The sequence below is a fragment of the Macaca nemestrina genome, chromosome 2 (genome assembly GCF_043159975.1).
Source record: "Macaca nemestrina isolate mMacNem1 chromosome 2, mMacNem.hap1, whole genome shotgun sequence".
Taxonomy (NCBI): domain Eukaryota; kingdom Metazoa; phylum Chordata; class Mammalia; order Primates; family Cercopithecidae; genus Macaca; species Macaca nemestrina.
In genome coordinates this window covers 164349434-164364870 of record NC_092126.1, presented here as the reverse complement: position 1 = coordinate 164364870, position 15437 = coordinate 164349434, and the positions used below count along the sequence as shown (strand labels likewise).

Below are 15437 nucleotides of genomic sequence, written 5' to 3'. Positions count from 1 at the left end.
CCTCTCACTGGAAACGCTGATGTCAGCACCCAGAGGACTTGGTTCTAAGACAATCAGTTTATTGATGTTTTTCAGGATGAAGATGATCTGGCCAATGTCCTGATCTGGCCCGAGATTCAACAGGAGCTGAAAATCATTGAATCAGAGGAGGAGCTCTCATCGTTGCCACCTCCTGCTCTGAAGACCAGCCCAATTCAGCCTATTCTTGAGTCGAGTCTGGGGCCCTTTTTTCCCCCAGAGTCTTCTGGGAGCTTGCCTTGTGGCTCCTTCCCGGCTCCAGTCTCCTCCCCTCTGGAGGTGTGGACTAGGGATCCAGCCAATCAGAGCACACAGGGGGCTTCCACAGCAGCCAGTAGAGAGAAGCCGGAGCCTGAGCAGGGCGTGCACCCAGACCTCGCCAGCCTGGCTCCTCTGGAAATAGTTCCGTTTGAGACGGCATCTCCACAAGCAACAGTGGAAGTAGGAGGCCCAGGGAATCTGTCTCCTCCACTCCCACCTGCTCCTCCCCCTCCAACTCCTCTGGAGGAGTCACCTCCAGTCCTGCTTTCAAAGGGCAGCCCGGAAAGAGAAGACTCATCCAGGAAATTGAGGACAAATCCCTACATAGACCAGCAGAAGTCCCAAGACAGCCCTGAGATGTCTAACCGCTGTCAGGGAGAGGAGGCCACCCCAAGACACAGTGACAAGCAAAATTCAAAGAATGTTGCTTCCGAGGGGAAAGGCTGTGGGCTTCCAGGCCCAACCAGGGAGGTTGAGATCGCCTCACAAGGAGAGGAGGAGGTAACCCATTCAGTACAGGAGCCTTCAGACTGTGACGAAGATGACACTGTGACAGACATTGCCCAGCATGGCCTGGAGATGGTGGAGCCCTGGGAGGAACCCCAGTGGGTGACGAGTCCCCTTCACTCTCCCACCCTGAAAGACGCGCACGAGGCCCAGGTACAGGGCCTTCAGGGTCACCAATTGGAGAAGAGGCTTTCCCACAGGCCCAGCCTCCGCCAGAGCCATTCTCTAGACAGTAAACCCACGGTTAAAAGCCAGTGGACTCTCGAGGTTCCCTCCTCCAGCAGTTGTGCTAATCTTGAAACAGAGAGGAATTCTGACCCTCTTCGGCCCCAGGCACCCAGGAGAGAGATTACTGGGTGGGATGAGAAAGCCCTGAGGTCCTTCAGAGAGTTCTCTGGCCTGAAAGGGGCAGAGGCTCTTCCCAACCAGAAGGGACCACGTGGTGTGCAACCCAAGCCAGCAGAGACCAGCCCCATCAGCCTAGCAGAGGGAAAGGAACTGGGGACACACCTGGGGCACAGCAGGCCACAGATTAGGCAAGGTGATGTTCCTGGGCCAGAGGGCAGCAAGGAGACTTCACCCAGCATGCAGGACAGCCCTTCACCTGGAGGGCACCCCACAAAGTTACAGCTGAAGAGCACAGAGTGTGGGCCCCCAAAAGGGAAAAACAGGCCTTCTTCCCTCAACTTGGACCCTGCCATTCCCATTGCTGACCTCTTCTGGTTTGAGAATGTGGCCTCATTTAGTTCACCTGGAATGCAGGTCTCTGAGCCGGGAGACCCGAAGGTCACATGGATGACCTCATCTTACTGTAAAGCAGACCCCTGGAGGGTTTACTCCCAGGACCCCCAGGACCCTCAGGACCTGGACATGGTTGCTCATGCACTGACAGGCCGCCGTAACTCAGCTCCTGTGAGTGTGTCAGCTGTGAGAACCTCCTTCATGGTCAAAATGTGCCAGGCCAGGGCGGTCCCAGTCATCCCTCCCAAGATTCAGTACACCCAGATCCCACAGCCCCTGCCCTCTCAGAGCTCGGGGGAGAGTGGGGTTCAGCCTCTGGAGAGGAGCCAAGAGGAAGCCAACTCAACCAGTGGGAGCACTCAGAAACTTGCCAAAGATGATTCTCCCTCTTCCCTGGAAAGCCCAAAGGAAGAAAAACCAAAGCACGATCCCGGAACCGTTAAGTCCTCACCAGTGGATGCCACTGCACCCTGCGTGTGTGAGGGGCCCACCCTTTCTCCAGAACCAGGCTCATCGAACCTGCTCTCCACCCAGGACGCAACAGTGCAATGCAGAAAGCGCATGTCAGAGACAGAGCCATCTGGGGACAACCTTCTTTCTTCAAAACTAGAGCGACCATCTGGGGGTTCTAAGCCTTTCCACAGGTCAAGGCCAGGAAGACCTCAGAGCCTAATCTTATTCAGTCCTCCTTTCCCCATTATGGACCACCTGCCCCCCTCATCCACAGTGACAGATTCCAAGGTCCTGCTGTCCCCTATCAGAAGTCCCACCCAGACAGTTTCCCCTGGCCTTCTTTGTGGAGAGTTGGCAGAAAACACATGGGTCACACCAGAAGGGGTTACACTTAGGAATAAAATGACCATCCCTAAGAATGGCCAGAGACTAGAGACCTCAACTAGCTGTTTTTACCAGCCCCAGCGGAGATCAGTAATTCTGGATGGAAGAAGTGGGAGGCAAATAGAATGATTTCAGTTCACCTGCTGGTGTCTGAAAAATATCCTGATTCATCTGGAAGTTATTACAGGGCCAGCTTGCCATATTCCAGGCACAGGTTATCAAGTTTGGGCCTATTTTGGCCTCTGACTTCTCTTTCTTCAGCCTTTTGACCACTTATTAATTAGTCCATTTGCCAGAAGAGTGGTCAAGGGAAAAAACGAGAGATGAAATTTAGTTAAGTCTGTGTGAGCAAGTGAGAGAAGGTTAGGTAAGGGGAGAGGATGGAATGCTTACCTCCAATGAACTTTGGAGCTTGTATATGAGTCGGATTGCTCCCCTATTTCTTTTAGCTATTACTCTTGAGAGCTGGCTGTCCTTTGAAAGAAAGAAATAATGTTCTTTGAAAGAAAGAAAAATCTCTTGCTGTGTCAAACCTCAAAATGTTGCTATTGGGGTTAGAAGGCCTCCTCTTCATGCTTTTTAATGCTCTTTAAAATGTGTTCTTTTAGACCAGTTTTCTAATAAGCTTTGTAAAGTGTACTATCCAAATTAGAAGTGGATTTGGAAATGCAAACTAACGTGCACTTAGATATCCAGGTGGGTGAGCTTACCCACTCTTACCCATGCTCTTTCCCTGGAATCCCTGGAGACCTGTCCAAGATGATTTCCATATACCAGCATAGAAAATCAGAATCAAGAGCAAACTCTGAGACTGGCACAATCCAAGAAGATTTCCTGGCTCTGGCTTTTAGTAATTTGGGGCCCCAACTGCCATTGTACTGGACTGTAATTTATAAATCCAGTAGCTGCGCAGGGTGGAGGCTGAGCTGAGGATTACCATAATGAAATGTACGAAATCTTCATTTAGGTATGCAATCGTGAAGTGAAGCCATCTGCTTTCTTTACAGTATCAAGAGTCCAAGAACAGGATGTCATCATAGATAAAAGCCTCACACAAAGGCAGAACTACACTCCAAATGTAATGTGTTTAAATTGGTGGGGCACTAGCAGAAGACACTTCTAGCTCAGCTTTACTCTTCTTCCACACTAGGCTGGGCCCAGCAGTACAGGAGAGAATGAAGGGAGGAGCTCCAGGAGGAGAGGGAAGAGCCCTAGCAGGGTGATCATCACAACCACTCACTGAGAGTTACCCTTCTTAGAAATGTATTTTATTTTAGCCAGTGGGTCCCTTCCTTTCTCCATTCCTCTCCACTGCTCAAGAACAGATTTGAGGCCAGATGCGGTGCCTCACATCTGTAATCCCAACACTCTGGGAGTCTGAGATGGGTGGATTGCTTGAGCCCAGGAGTTCAAGACCAGCCTGGGCAACACAGCGAGACCCCATCTCTTTAAAAATAACAGACTTGAGGAACCCCTCTCCCTTCCATAATTCCCGTCATCCACCGCCCACTCTAGGCACTCACTCAAACTTGCTCTTCAACTCTGTATACAAGCAGAAGCAATAAACCAATCTGATTTTCTTTTCAATTATGTATAACTTTCAATGGTTCTTTCCTTTCCAGCTGGCGAGAGAAAGGAGAACTAATATACCTGCTGGCAGATTTTTGGTGCTACCCAAAAAAGGACTTCACAGGGCATCTCTTCTCAGGTTCAAGCCTGGCTGAATTCTGTCCAGAAGCTCAGTCATTGCAGAAATTTCTCTAAGGGCTGGGACATCACAACCAAGGGTGGTCCTGGGCTTAGTGGGGGCTGAGATGAAGTTACCTCCTCCATTGAGAAATTGGGAGCTGATTCCCTGCAACAGATACATATTCCTCTCTCTCTTTCTCTCCTCCCTCTCTCTTCCTCCCTCCCTTCCTCCCTGATAAACCTTACAGTTTTGAAATCTTGTTCTGTACCTTTTAAGCCAGTGTCTGTGACGAGGGTAACTGGCAAGTCAGCTGATGAGTTCTGCCTTCCGAGAGCACTGAGTGAGCAAGGCATTTCATCAGTGTTTTGGCCTCATCGGGTGAGCAAGACATTGGACCAACAGCCAATGAGATATGAACCTGAAAGAAAAGTCCTAGAATATAGTATTTTTCCCCTTGGCCAGAAAGTCAAGAAATAGAGTTGTGACAGATGAGAAAGGCCATGTTCAAGAGATTTGAGAAGTACATTCCTGCCTTATCAGAAAACGTGGCAGATAGGTTTTATGTCAGCCTCAGTGCCCCTGCGGTGTTCACGCTTTGATAAGGACCACGTTCCAGTTAGAATGTGAGGGAGGGAAAGAGCTGCACTTTGCTTCACCATCAGAACTCTGAGCCAAATAATGAAATATGTAAACTATTTTATGATTATTTTAAATGTTTGATAACATTTATAAGATATATTTTTATTTGTGGATAGACTGAGAAGTCACCATTTACATATTAACAAGTGACTTCAGTTCTAAGGGTTGAGGTGCCTGTGTGGATTTATAAAATGGTTGCAAGATCTTTTAGACTCTGACATTTATAGCATCACCTTCAGGAACACAATTCTGTGGATGTCATCATGAGACACACTGACAGCTGTGGAGACAGTCCCTACTGTCAGCTTTCCTTGCCAGTCAAGTCCGGAAGCCTTAGAAACTGACTCACCTTCTCAGTCAGTGTCCTGCTGCTCAAGTGCGGACCTCCGCTTTGACTCTAGCCCAGCCTGCCAGCCGTCAAAAAGGCATTCGTAAACTTCCTGTGGTCTGGGCTAGCCTGACACTGATAAAATTCCATTCGAAAGAAAAAAAACTCATATTTCCTCCCCAAATTGTTCCCCCAAATGCTCTGGGATTGCCTATTTCACCACTCATTTGAGTCTCTGAGAAAAGAACTCCCTGAGAATGGCTGGATGGGAATCAAATAGTCTGCTTCCATTCAGGAGGGGACAGAACAGGAGCTGCTGTTTTTAGGAGGATTTACCTGGTGCCCTAGAAAGGGCTATGGAATCAAATTCTCAGAGGGCTCCTTCAAATCAGCTATCAGTCCTCAAAATGGGGGTGGCTGATGTTAAATGATGAATTGGAGGTGAAACCCATGCATGTACTGTTGTTTTCTTTCAGCATTAGTGGTTGCTGAAGAAAATAGTAACCTACATTTTCTGCTACACTTGGAATATGAAGAGATCTGAACAAGAATCCCATTAAGACACCTAAAAATCTAAACCCTAAAATTCAAAATACTGTCCAAATCAAAATTCTAGACTCTGAGGACATAAAAAATGTAAATGTCATCCTCCTCAACAAATATTTATCGGGAGCTTGGTAGTAGTGCACTGGGTACCTTAGCACTCCAAATCATTCAAGAGTCTAGTGAAAAAGGGAGAGGGATGGCAGCAAATAAAACACCCCCATAAACAACCAGGAGCAAGGTTGAGAACCATTAAGTTGCCAAACAAAAGCAGAAGAGGAAAAACGTGTGGGAACCAGCATCTTTTAATAGGATAGTTGATGGTATTCAAGTGACCTACTGACTTCAAATAATCAAATTGAACACAATTGCAAATCCAATAGAACATCCCAGTGAGGCACTCAGGTGTTTGAGAACTTTGCTTTGACTTAGAAAACTAGAAAGTGGCAACTAGGTTAGAATAAGTAGTTTGGAGGTTTCGTGTGGTCATAATTGGTTTGGCAAAGTGTGAGATCTCTGCAAATGAGCCAGGTAACATCAGTATTCCGTACCGCTTGAAAAGGGAATTTTAGAGACTTCTGTCATCACAAAGCAGGTTAACTCCTAGTTAATGATGAAGCAGTAGGCCCAAGATAAACTGTTTATTTCAAGATAAATTGTTCTTGTCAGTGTTTGGCATATGATAATCACATTTGGCTAAAATTGGATGGGACAGTCATTTGTCTACACAGGCACCTTGCATTCCTGCATGAAGAGATACTGGGGAGCATACAATTATTTTGTCCAGTATTAGAGTGGGAGAAGTTCACAGTAAGTCCAGTTCCCACCAGGATTTATTTGGGCCACATTCTACCATGGCCAGTCCAATCTGATGACCACATGAGTCTTGGGGTTAAGTGTTGCTAAGAGTATGATTTTAGACTTGTCCAGCAGGAAGGTCAGCTCAAAATGTGGCATGACAAAGAATGTGCTCTATTACCAAAACCTTTCCTAGCAAAACAAGGCCAGAAGAGGGAGCAAGCATCTGTCCAGGCATGGAGAGGAGGGGGCAATGGTGGAAGGGTGATTGCCTGAAATCAGTGCCAGTACAGATAGCATAAAATTGGGGGCCACCACAGATTGGCTGGCTGCTGTGTAGATCATTTAGTAATCTTGAGGTACATTAATAATGCAGAGATTACTTTTCTGTGAGGGTAAGGAGGATGTAGCTAAATATAAGAAGCTTACAAGGTCCAAAGCCATGTGTTTTACTGGATAAATCACAATGCTTTGCAATAACTTAATGCCATAGTACTTTCTGGCTTATAATTCTGCAAAGTAAAGCACTTTTTTCAAAGGAGTGTATTGGAAAGCCACATGATTTCAGCTGTGTTTTAAGCTCTACAAATACGTTTCCAAAGATGTAATCAAAATGTAATTCTATTGATTAAAAATATAAATATTAAAACTATCCATAGAGACATTTAAGTGTAATTAAAACAGATTGTTATGCTTTAAAAAATACTCTAATAAATGATATAAAATATAATGCTTATGATGGAACTATGAGCTAGAGGGAGGACATGGAGTCACCAAAATCAATAATCAGAAAAGTAGATTATGTGCAGCAGGCTCATTGGTTCAGTTTGTTCTGTTTGATGTCATTTTTTGTTACTTCAATGTTTGATCTCACCAAAAAAGTCCGTGATGATTTGCTACCGTACATTTTTGTTGTTTTTGTTATTCTACATACTAATAATTGCCAGATGTTTGCAACTTCACCCTCTTACTGTTGCAAACACATAGTCATGTCACTCAGGAAACCCAGTGTGAGTCCAGGATATCATAATGAGAAATGAGAAGAATAAAAGCTCCTTGCTTCTCAGAACTCCACAGCTTATGGAGGCACATGGGTCCACCTGCACAGATGTGAACTCAATTTTTCTATTACTTGAATCAATCAAAGGGGACTCTTCTTTTATTTGAGTAATTATATTATTGATGCTCCAGGGGGAAAGGCAAACATTTGTTGTCCTGGCATATATCCTGTTATATGTATGACCAAAAAGGTGGGGAGGGGGAGGTGAACAATCATACAACCTTGGTTCACAACCTAGTGATATTTGCAGTGAAATATTTGCAGTGATATTTCCCCTTTCATTGCCAACGGGATGAAAACACTACCATTTTGGCAACAACTTTCTATTTAGAACCTTACACTACTCAGGCCTGCTCCTGCTATCCTTCACTACTGCCCTAAATGCCTTTTTCTCCTATATACTCCTGGATCGTCACACTCTGGTTTTTCTCCTGAACTTCCCCCAACCCCACTCCAACACACAGTTCCCCTCACTTCCAGTCTTTCCCACTGTTCTCTGGAGTCACTCTCTCCTTATAAACTCCCCTGCAGTCCCAGTCTCTTCACTGAATATTGTTGCCACTTCCTGAACTTCAAGAAAACTCATGTGAGAACGTTTCCTTCCCTCCACAAAAGGCTGCACATGTGCACATGCGCCCATATTATGCAGACTTATACGAACGGTCAGAGGATGTTCTCCCAGGTCCTCACTTCTGCTTCTGCACCATTGCTTCTTCCCATCCCATACAAAAATCCCTCATTATCAAAATGTGTGGATCCAACTATTTCAACTTTTATCATTTGTGGCCATGATTATAGTTAATGTCCCAGATTCCCCAGTCTTGGGTACCAATCTCCGTTTCCTTCTACCTCATGTCCCACCATCATCCTGGATGACTTCAGTGTTTTAGAGGAAAGCCCACCCAGTACCCTTGCCATAACTGCTTACAGCTTTTTACATCTACTCAGTTTATGCTTCTAGGGTTACACATCAGGCTATTTCACAATAGAGAATTTTGTGATCCTAAATTCTCATTTTCCTTTTTCAGAACTTTCTCTAGCCTTACTACTTTATTCCTTGTATTTGTGCAAGATTACCATGCCTGCCCCCACAACCTCCTCTGATAGACAGCACTCCCACCACACTTCATAATTCCTTCCCTAGCCTTTCCAGACCTAAGGTGCATCATCCCCATTGTTCTCACTAGGACCATTAACTCCCTTAACCACTAGTCCTTTAGCCACACCTGCTTGACAAACCTTCAACCTGGAACCTGGACTCTTATCACACATCTCTGCCCTTTAACTGTGTCTGTGGATTAGATTAGAGAAAACAATAAAACCGTAATATAAGAGCTTTTAGATATTTGTGGTCCACCACCTCAACAGCAGCCTCATTTCCAAAACCTACAACGGCTGTTCCACAACCCACAATGGCTATTCCACTATTCTTGACTCCTATACAACTCTTTCTTCCCCACAAACAAATAACTGTTATTTCTTCATAAGTTTATAGTATCAGACATCTTTATTCAAGCTCACACTGCTATTTCCCCTTACCTGTATATGTGTGGACCTAACCTCCCTTCTAGTTCAGAGGAAGTGTTGCCCCTCTTTCCAAGAGCTCCCAGGCTTCTGTGTTCCCAGTCTCCTGACATCCACTATTCTTCCCTGTGTATTCAGCCAAAGCCTATTCTATCTTAAAAGTCTTCCTCAATTTTGTCCACCTTTACCACCTTGTGTCTAGGTTCTTGGAAGAGTCATCAGTGTCATCAGTGCGAATTTATACTTCTTCATTACAATTCACTATTCTGGACCAACTGCAGCCTGACCTCAGCCCGCATAGCTCCAGTAAAATCTCTATTGCTAACGTCACCAGTAGTCTTTCATATTCAAATCCAACATTCACTTCTCAGTCTCTAGACTTCCCTGTTATATGTGATCTTATTGATCATGCCTCTTTTGAAACTCTCTCTGCTTTGCCTCCTTCCATGGTCATTCATTTTCTTAGCTTTGTTCACTTAAAAGGTTCCTCTTCCTGGCCGGGCACTGTGGCTTATTCCTGCAATCCCAGCACTTTGGGAGGCCAAGGCAAGAGGATTGCTTGAGCCGAGGAATTCAAGACTGGACTGGGCAACACAGGAAGACCCCATCTCTACAAAATAATAATAATAATAATAAATAAATAAATTAGCCGGGCACGGTGGCGCACACCTGTAGTCCCAAGTACTCAGGAGGCTGAGGTAGGAGAATCACCTGAGCCTGGGCAACAGAGCAAGACTCTGTCTCCCCAAAACAAGTTTTCTTGAAAGTGATTATTCGCCAGAATTCTGTCCTTCTTTACCTTTTCACTTCATATGCTTTCCCCGCACTGTCTTATGTATGCCCATAGCTGCTTCTACCACCTTCACACTGGTGACCCACCTCCCCACTATTTTCTCTTCCATGGAAATTGAAATTATACAACTGCATACTTTCATTGGGGGTACAAACTGATATTATGATTTATGAATATAATGTTAAATAATTAAATTGAGCTGGTTAAAATTTTTGTGGTGAGAACATTTGGAATTTATTCTCAGCAATTTTGAAATGTGTAATACTCCATTAACTGTATTCACCATGCTGTGCAATAGAACTAAAAAAAAAAAGACCATATTCTTTCTGAGACTTTGTACACTTTGACTATCACCTCCCCAGCCTCTGTAACTACCATCCCACTCATTCTGAAAAGTGTAGTGATCTCTTGTTGTAGTTTTAATTTGCACTTCTCCATTAACAATATTGAGCAATTTTTCATATGTCTATTGGCCATTTGCAGTTCTTCCTTGAAAAATATCTATTTTGATCCCTTGCCTATTTTTTAATTCAGTTTTTGTTTTCTTATAATTGAGTTGTTTGAGCTCCTTATATATTATGGAGATTAACTCTCCATTGGGTGTATAGCTTGCAGAAATTTTTTCCCAATATATAGGTTGTCTCTGCTGTTCATTGTTTCCTGTTAATTGTTTCCTTTTGTGGTGCAGTTAATTGTTTCCAATTGTAACACTGTTAATTGTTTCCTTTGTGGTGCAGAATCTTTTTAGTTTGATGTAATCCCATTTGTCTGTTTTTGCTTTTGTTGCCTGTGCTTTTCAGATCAAATCCAAAAAATCATTGCGCAGATCGGTGTCATGTAGTTTTCCTCCTATGTTTTCTTCTTCTTTTTCTTTCTTTTTTTTTTTTTTTTTGAGATGGAGTCTCGCTCTGTTGCCGAGGCTGTAGTGCAGTGGCGTGATCTCAGCTCACTGCAAGCTCTGCCTCCCGGGTTCACACCATTCTCCTGCCCCAGCCTCCAGAGTAGCTGGGACTACAGGTAACCACCACCACGCCTGGCTAATTTGTGTGTGTGTGTGTGTGTGTGTATTTTTAGTAGAGATGGGGTTGGTGGTTTTATAGTTTCAGGTTCTACATTCACATCTCTTAATCTATTTTAGGTTGATTTTTGTATATGGTGTGAGATAAGAGTTCAATTTCATTCTTCTGCATGTGGATATCCAGTTTTCCCAATACCACCTATTAGACTACTCTTTTCCCATTGGGCATTCTTGGAACCTTTTTAAAATCAACTGATTGTACACGTGTGGGTTCGTTTCTGGACTCCCTATTCTATTCCATTGGTCAAGGGGTCTATTTTTGCCAGTACTGTACTGTTTTAATTGTTATAGCTTTGTAGTATAGTTTGAAATCAAGTAGTGTGGCATCTCTAGGTGTGTTCTTTTTGCTTGATTGCCTTGGCCATTTGGGGGTGTTTGTGGTTTTGTATGAATTTTAGGAATATTTTTTCTATTTCTATAAAAATGACATTAGAATCTTGATAGGGATTGTGCTAAATCTTTAGATTACTTTGGGTAGTGTGAACATTTTAACAATATTGATTCTTCCACCCTATAAACACAAGAACTCTTTCCACTTATTTGTATCATCTTCAATTTATTTCACCAACATTTTATAGTTTTTGGTGTACAGGTCTTTCAAGTCATTGGTTAAATTTATTCCTAAGTATTTCTTTTTGTAGCTGTTGTAAGTGGGATTGTTCTCTTGATTTCTTTTCAGATAGTTTGTTGTTAGTGTATAGAAATGCTACTGATTTTGTGTGTCAGTTTTGGATCCTGCAACATTACTGTATTTATTAGTTCCAACAGTTTTTTTTGGTGGAGACTGTTGGATTTTCTATATATAAGATACATATAAGATTATGTCATTTCAGCAAACTGACAATTTCACTTGTTCCTTTCTATTTGTGTGCTATTTATTTCTTTCTCTTGCCTAATTGCTCAGGCAAAGATTTCCAATACTGTATAATCTAGAAATGGCAAGAGTGAGCATCCTCATGTTGTTCCAGATCCTAGAGGAAAGGCTTTCAATTTTCCATCATTCAGTATAATGTTAACTATGGGCTTCTCATATGTGGCCTTCACTGTATTGAGGTACATCCCTTCTATTCCTTATTTTAGTGAGAATTATTATCATAAAAGGATGTTGAATTTTGTCAAATGCTTTTTCTTCATCTAATGAGATGATCATATAGATTTTGTCCTTCATTCTGTTAATGTGATGTATTACATGTATTGATTTGCATATGTTAACCATCCTCATATACCAGGGATAAATTCCACTTGATCATCGTGGATAATCCTTTTAATATGTTGTTGAATTCAGTTTGCTAGTATTTTGTTGAGGATTTTTGCTTCTATGTTCATCAAGGTTATTGGCCTGTAATTTTATTTTCTTGTAATTTCCTTGTCTGGCATTAGTATTAGGGTAATACTGCCCTCACAAAAAGAGGTTGGAAGTATTCCCTCCTTTCCCAATTTTTTTTGGAAGGGTTTGAGCAAGATTGGTATTAATTCTTTAAATGTTTGGTAGAATTAAGCTGTGAACTCATCAGGTCTTGGGTTTTACTTTGATGACAGACTTATTATTACTGATTCAATCTCCTTACTTGTTATTGGTCTGTTCAGATTTTTCTATTTCTTCATTATTTGGTCTTGGGATTACACGCATCTAAGGATTTATCCATTTATTGTAGATATTCCAATTTATTGGCATTTGTTTATAGTAGTCTTTCATGATCCTTTTTATTTCTGGGGTATCAGCTGTAATGTCCTTTCTTTCATTTGTGAATTTATTTATTTGATCTATTCTTTTTTTCTTAGTCTAGCTAAAGGTTTGTCAATTTTATCTTTTCAAAAAAGCAGCTTTTTTTTCCATTGGTCTTTTGTATTGCCTTTCTATCTCATTTATTTCTGCTGTGATCATAATTATTTCCTTCCTTCTGCTAACTTTGGGCTTAATTTGTTCTTTTTCTAGTTCTTTGAGGTATAATGTTAGGTTGTTTATTTGAGAACTTCTTTTTTGATGTAGGCATTTATTGCTATAAACTTTATTCTTAGAACTGCTTTTGCTGTATCCCATAAGTTTTAATATGTTGTGTTTCCACTTTTGTCTCAAGATCCTTTAAAATTTTCCCTTGAATTTCTTCATTGACCCATTGGTTGTTCAGGAGAATGTTAATATCCATGTATTTGTGAATTCTCCAAAATTCCTCTTGGTATTCTTTTCTCATTTCATACCATTGGAATGAAAAGATATTTGATATAATTTGTGATTGGAAAAGATATTTGATATAATTTCAGTCTTCTTAAATTTGCTGAGGCTTTTTTGTGCCCTAACATGTGATCTATTCTGTTGAATGCTCTGTGTGCACTTGAGAGTGTATATTCTGTTGCTATTAGATGGAATGTTCTGTATATGTCTGTTAGGTCCATTTGGTCCAGTGTTGCTCAAGTCTAATGCTTCCTTATTCTGTTTGGACGCTCTGTCCATTGTTGAGATGGGGTACTGAAATCCCCTACTATTCTTGTGTTGTAATCCATCTCTCCCTTCAGATCCTCTAATATTTGTGCTATATATTTAGGTACTTCAATATTGAGTGCATATAAATTTACAATTGTTATGTCTTCTTGATGAATTGACCCTTTTATCATATGATGTCCTTCTTTATGTTTTTCTTTTTTCCAGAGTTTTTGACTTAAAGTCTATGTTGTCTGATATAAGTATAGCCATCCTACTGTCTTTTGGTTTCCATTTGTGTGGAGTATTATTTTCTATCCCTTCACTTTCAGTCTATGTCTAAAAGTGAGGTGAGTCTCTTGTAGGCAGCATATAGTTAGGTCTTATTTTATCCATTCAGCCACTCTGTCTTTTTATTGGAGAAATTAATCCATTGACATTCAATTGTTGCTAGGTAAGGACTTACTACAGTCATTTTGTTAGTTGTTTCTGATTGTTTTGTACATACTTCATTTCTTTCCTCCTCTCTTGCTGTATTCCTTTGTGGTTTGTTTTCTATAGGAGTATGCTTTGATATTTTTGCTTTGTGCTTCTAAAGATTTTTGCTTTGTGGTTACCATTAGGCTTACATGGAACATCTTATACTTACAACCACCTATTTTAAGCTTATAACTACTTAACTTTGCATATAACTCTATACTTTTACACCATCATTACAATCCAGTAGTATTCTGAATGGGCTCTGCTTTATTTATACGTTTGAGTTTTGTGCATGTTTCATGTTATTAATTACCAGTTTTTTGTTTCAGTTTAAGTAACTCCATTTAGCAATTCCTACAAGGCAGGTCTAGTGATGATGAATTCCTTTAGCTTTTGTTTGTCTGGGAAAACAAACTTTTTTTTTTTTTACTTCTCCCTCATTTATGAAAGACAGCTTTGCTGGATAAAGTATTATTGGTTGGCAGTTGTTCTCTTGTGCACTTTGAATTTATCCTAATCTCTCCTGGCCTGCAGGGTTTATGCTGAGAACTCTGCCAATGGTTGTATGGCACTCCTTTTTATGTGATACGTTTCTTGCCTCTTGATGCTCTCAAAATTTTTTGCCTTTGATTTTTGATAGTTTATTATGTGTTGTGGTGTACTCCTCTTTGGGTTGAATTTGGTTGGAAACCTCTGCAGTTCCTATACCTGGATGTTGGCATCTACCACAGATTAAGGAAGTTTTTAGCCGTTATTTCTTTAAATATGCTTTTTGGCCCCTTTAAATATGCTTTTCAGGCACCTCTTTCTTCTCCTTCTCCAGCTGCTATTATGTGAAGATTTGGTCTCTTGATGGTGTTCCATAATCTGTAGGCTTTTAGAAATTCTTTTGTTCTTCTTTTTTCTTTTTGCTCCTGACTAGATAATTTCAAATATTCTGATTCTTCTTGATTGAATCAGCTGTTGAAGCTTTCTGTTGAATGTTTCAGTCTCTTGAACTTCTATCCCATTCTTATTGTTTCTATTTATCAGCTTTCTTTTTAGTGTACCATTTTCAAATTTCATTAAATTTTTTATCTGTATATACAATAATAGTTCACTGAACTTCTTTACAGGTATTATTCTGAATTGTCAGTTATTTCATAAATCTCCATTTCTTTGGGGCCTATTATTGGAGCTTTATTAGTTTCTTTTGTAGGTGTCATGATTGTCTGATTCTTCGTAATCTGTATGTTCTTGTATTGTTGTCTGTGCATTTGAGGAGACAGCCCCCTCTTCTGGCCGTTACAGGTGTTCTTGGGCAGGGATAGCCCTTCACTATTTAGTCTATCCTATGATTCTGGAAGGATCAGCTGATGATAACCCCAGGCAGGCAGAGCTTCTTGTGAGTTCTCTAGCTGACTGGGCCACTGCCTTTGCTGTATTGAGTGGAATTGCTGGTTGGGTATTGCAATGACTTCTGGTCAGACTGGCCACTTCTGGTACTGCCTGGCTGATAATTCTGATATTTGGGACCTGCAATTGGGCAGGGCTGTAGACTGGGCTACAACGTTAGGCGGAGTCACTACTCATAACATGTGTGTCCAGAGGCTGTACTCCTTAGAAATGTGCAATTAAGGGTTGCTTCCATCAGGATGAAGCCATGGAGTGAAATTTTGGCCGAGTTCAGTGGCTTTTGGTCTCCGGAGTTAAGCAGGTCTAGCCACTTTGCTTCTTCCGGA

General features: G+C 41.6%; 1 protein-coding gene across 1 annotated transcript in view; it reads left to right on the top strand.

The window, feature by feature from the left end:
• Window positions 1–3951, top strand: part of LOC105470344 (Rho GTPase activating protein 31) — a 123220-nt gene extending 119269 nt beyond the window's left edge. Inside the window, exon 12 of the mRNA XM_011722208.2 lies at window positions 76–3951. Within this exon, the coding sequence (XP_011720510.2) occupies window positions 76–2493 (2418 nt within the window). The 3' untranslated portion in view covers window positions 2494–3951. The remainder of the gene's footprint in view (window positions 1–75) is intronic.
• The last annotated feature ends 11486 nt before the right edge of the window (window positions 3952–15437 follow it).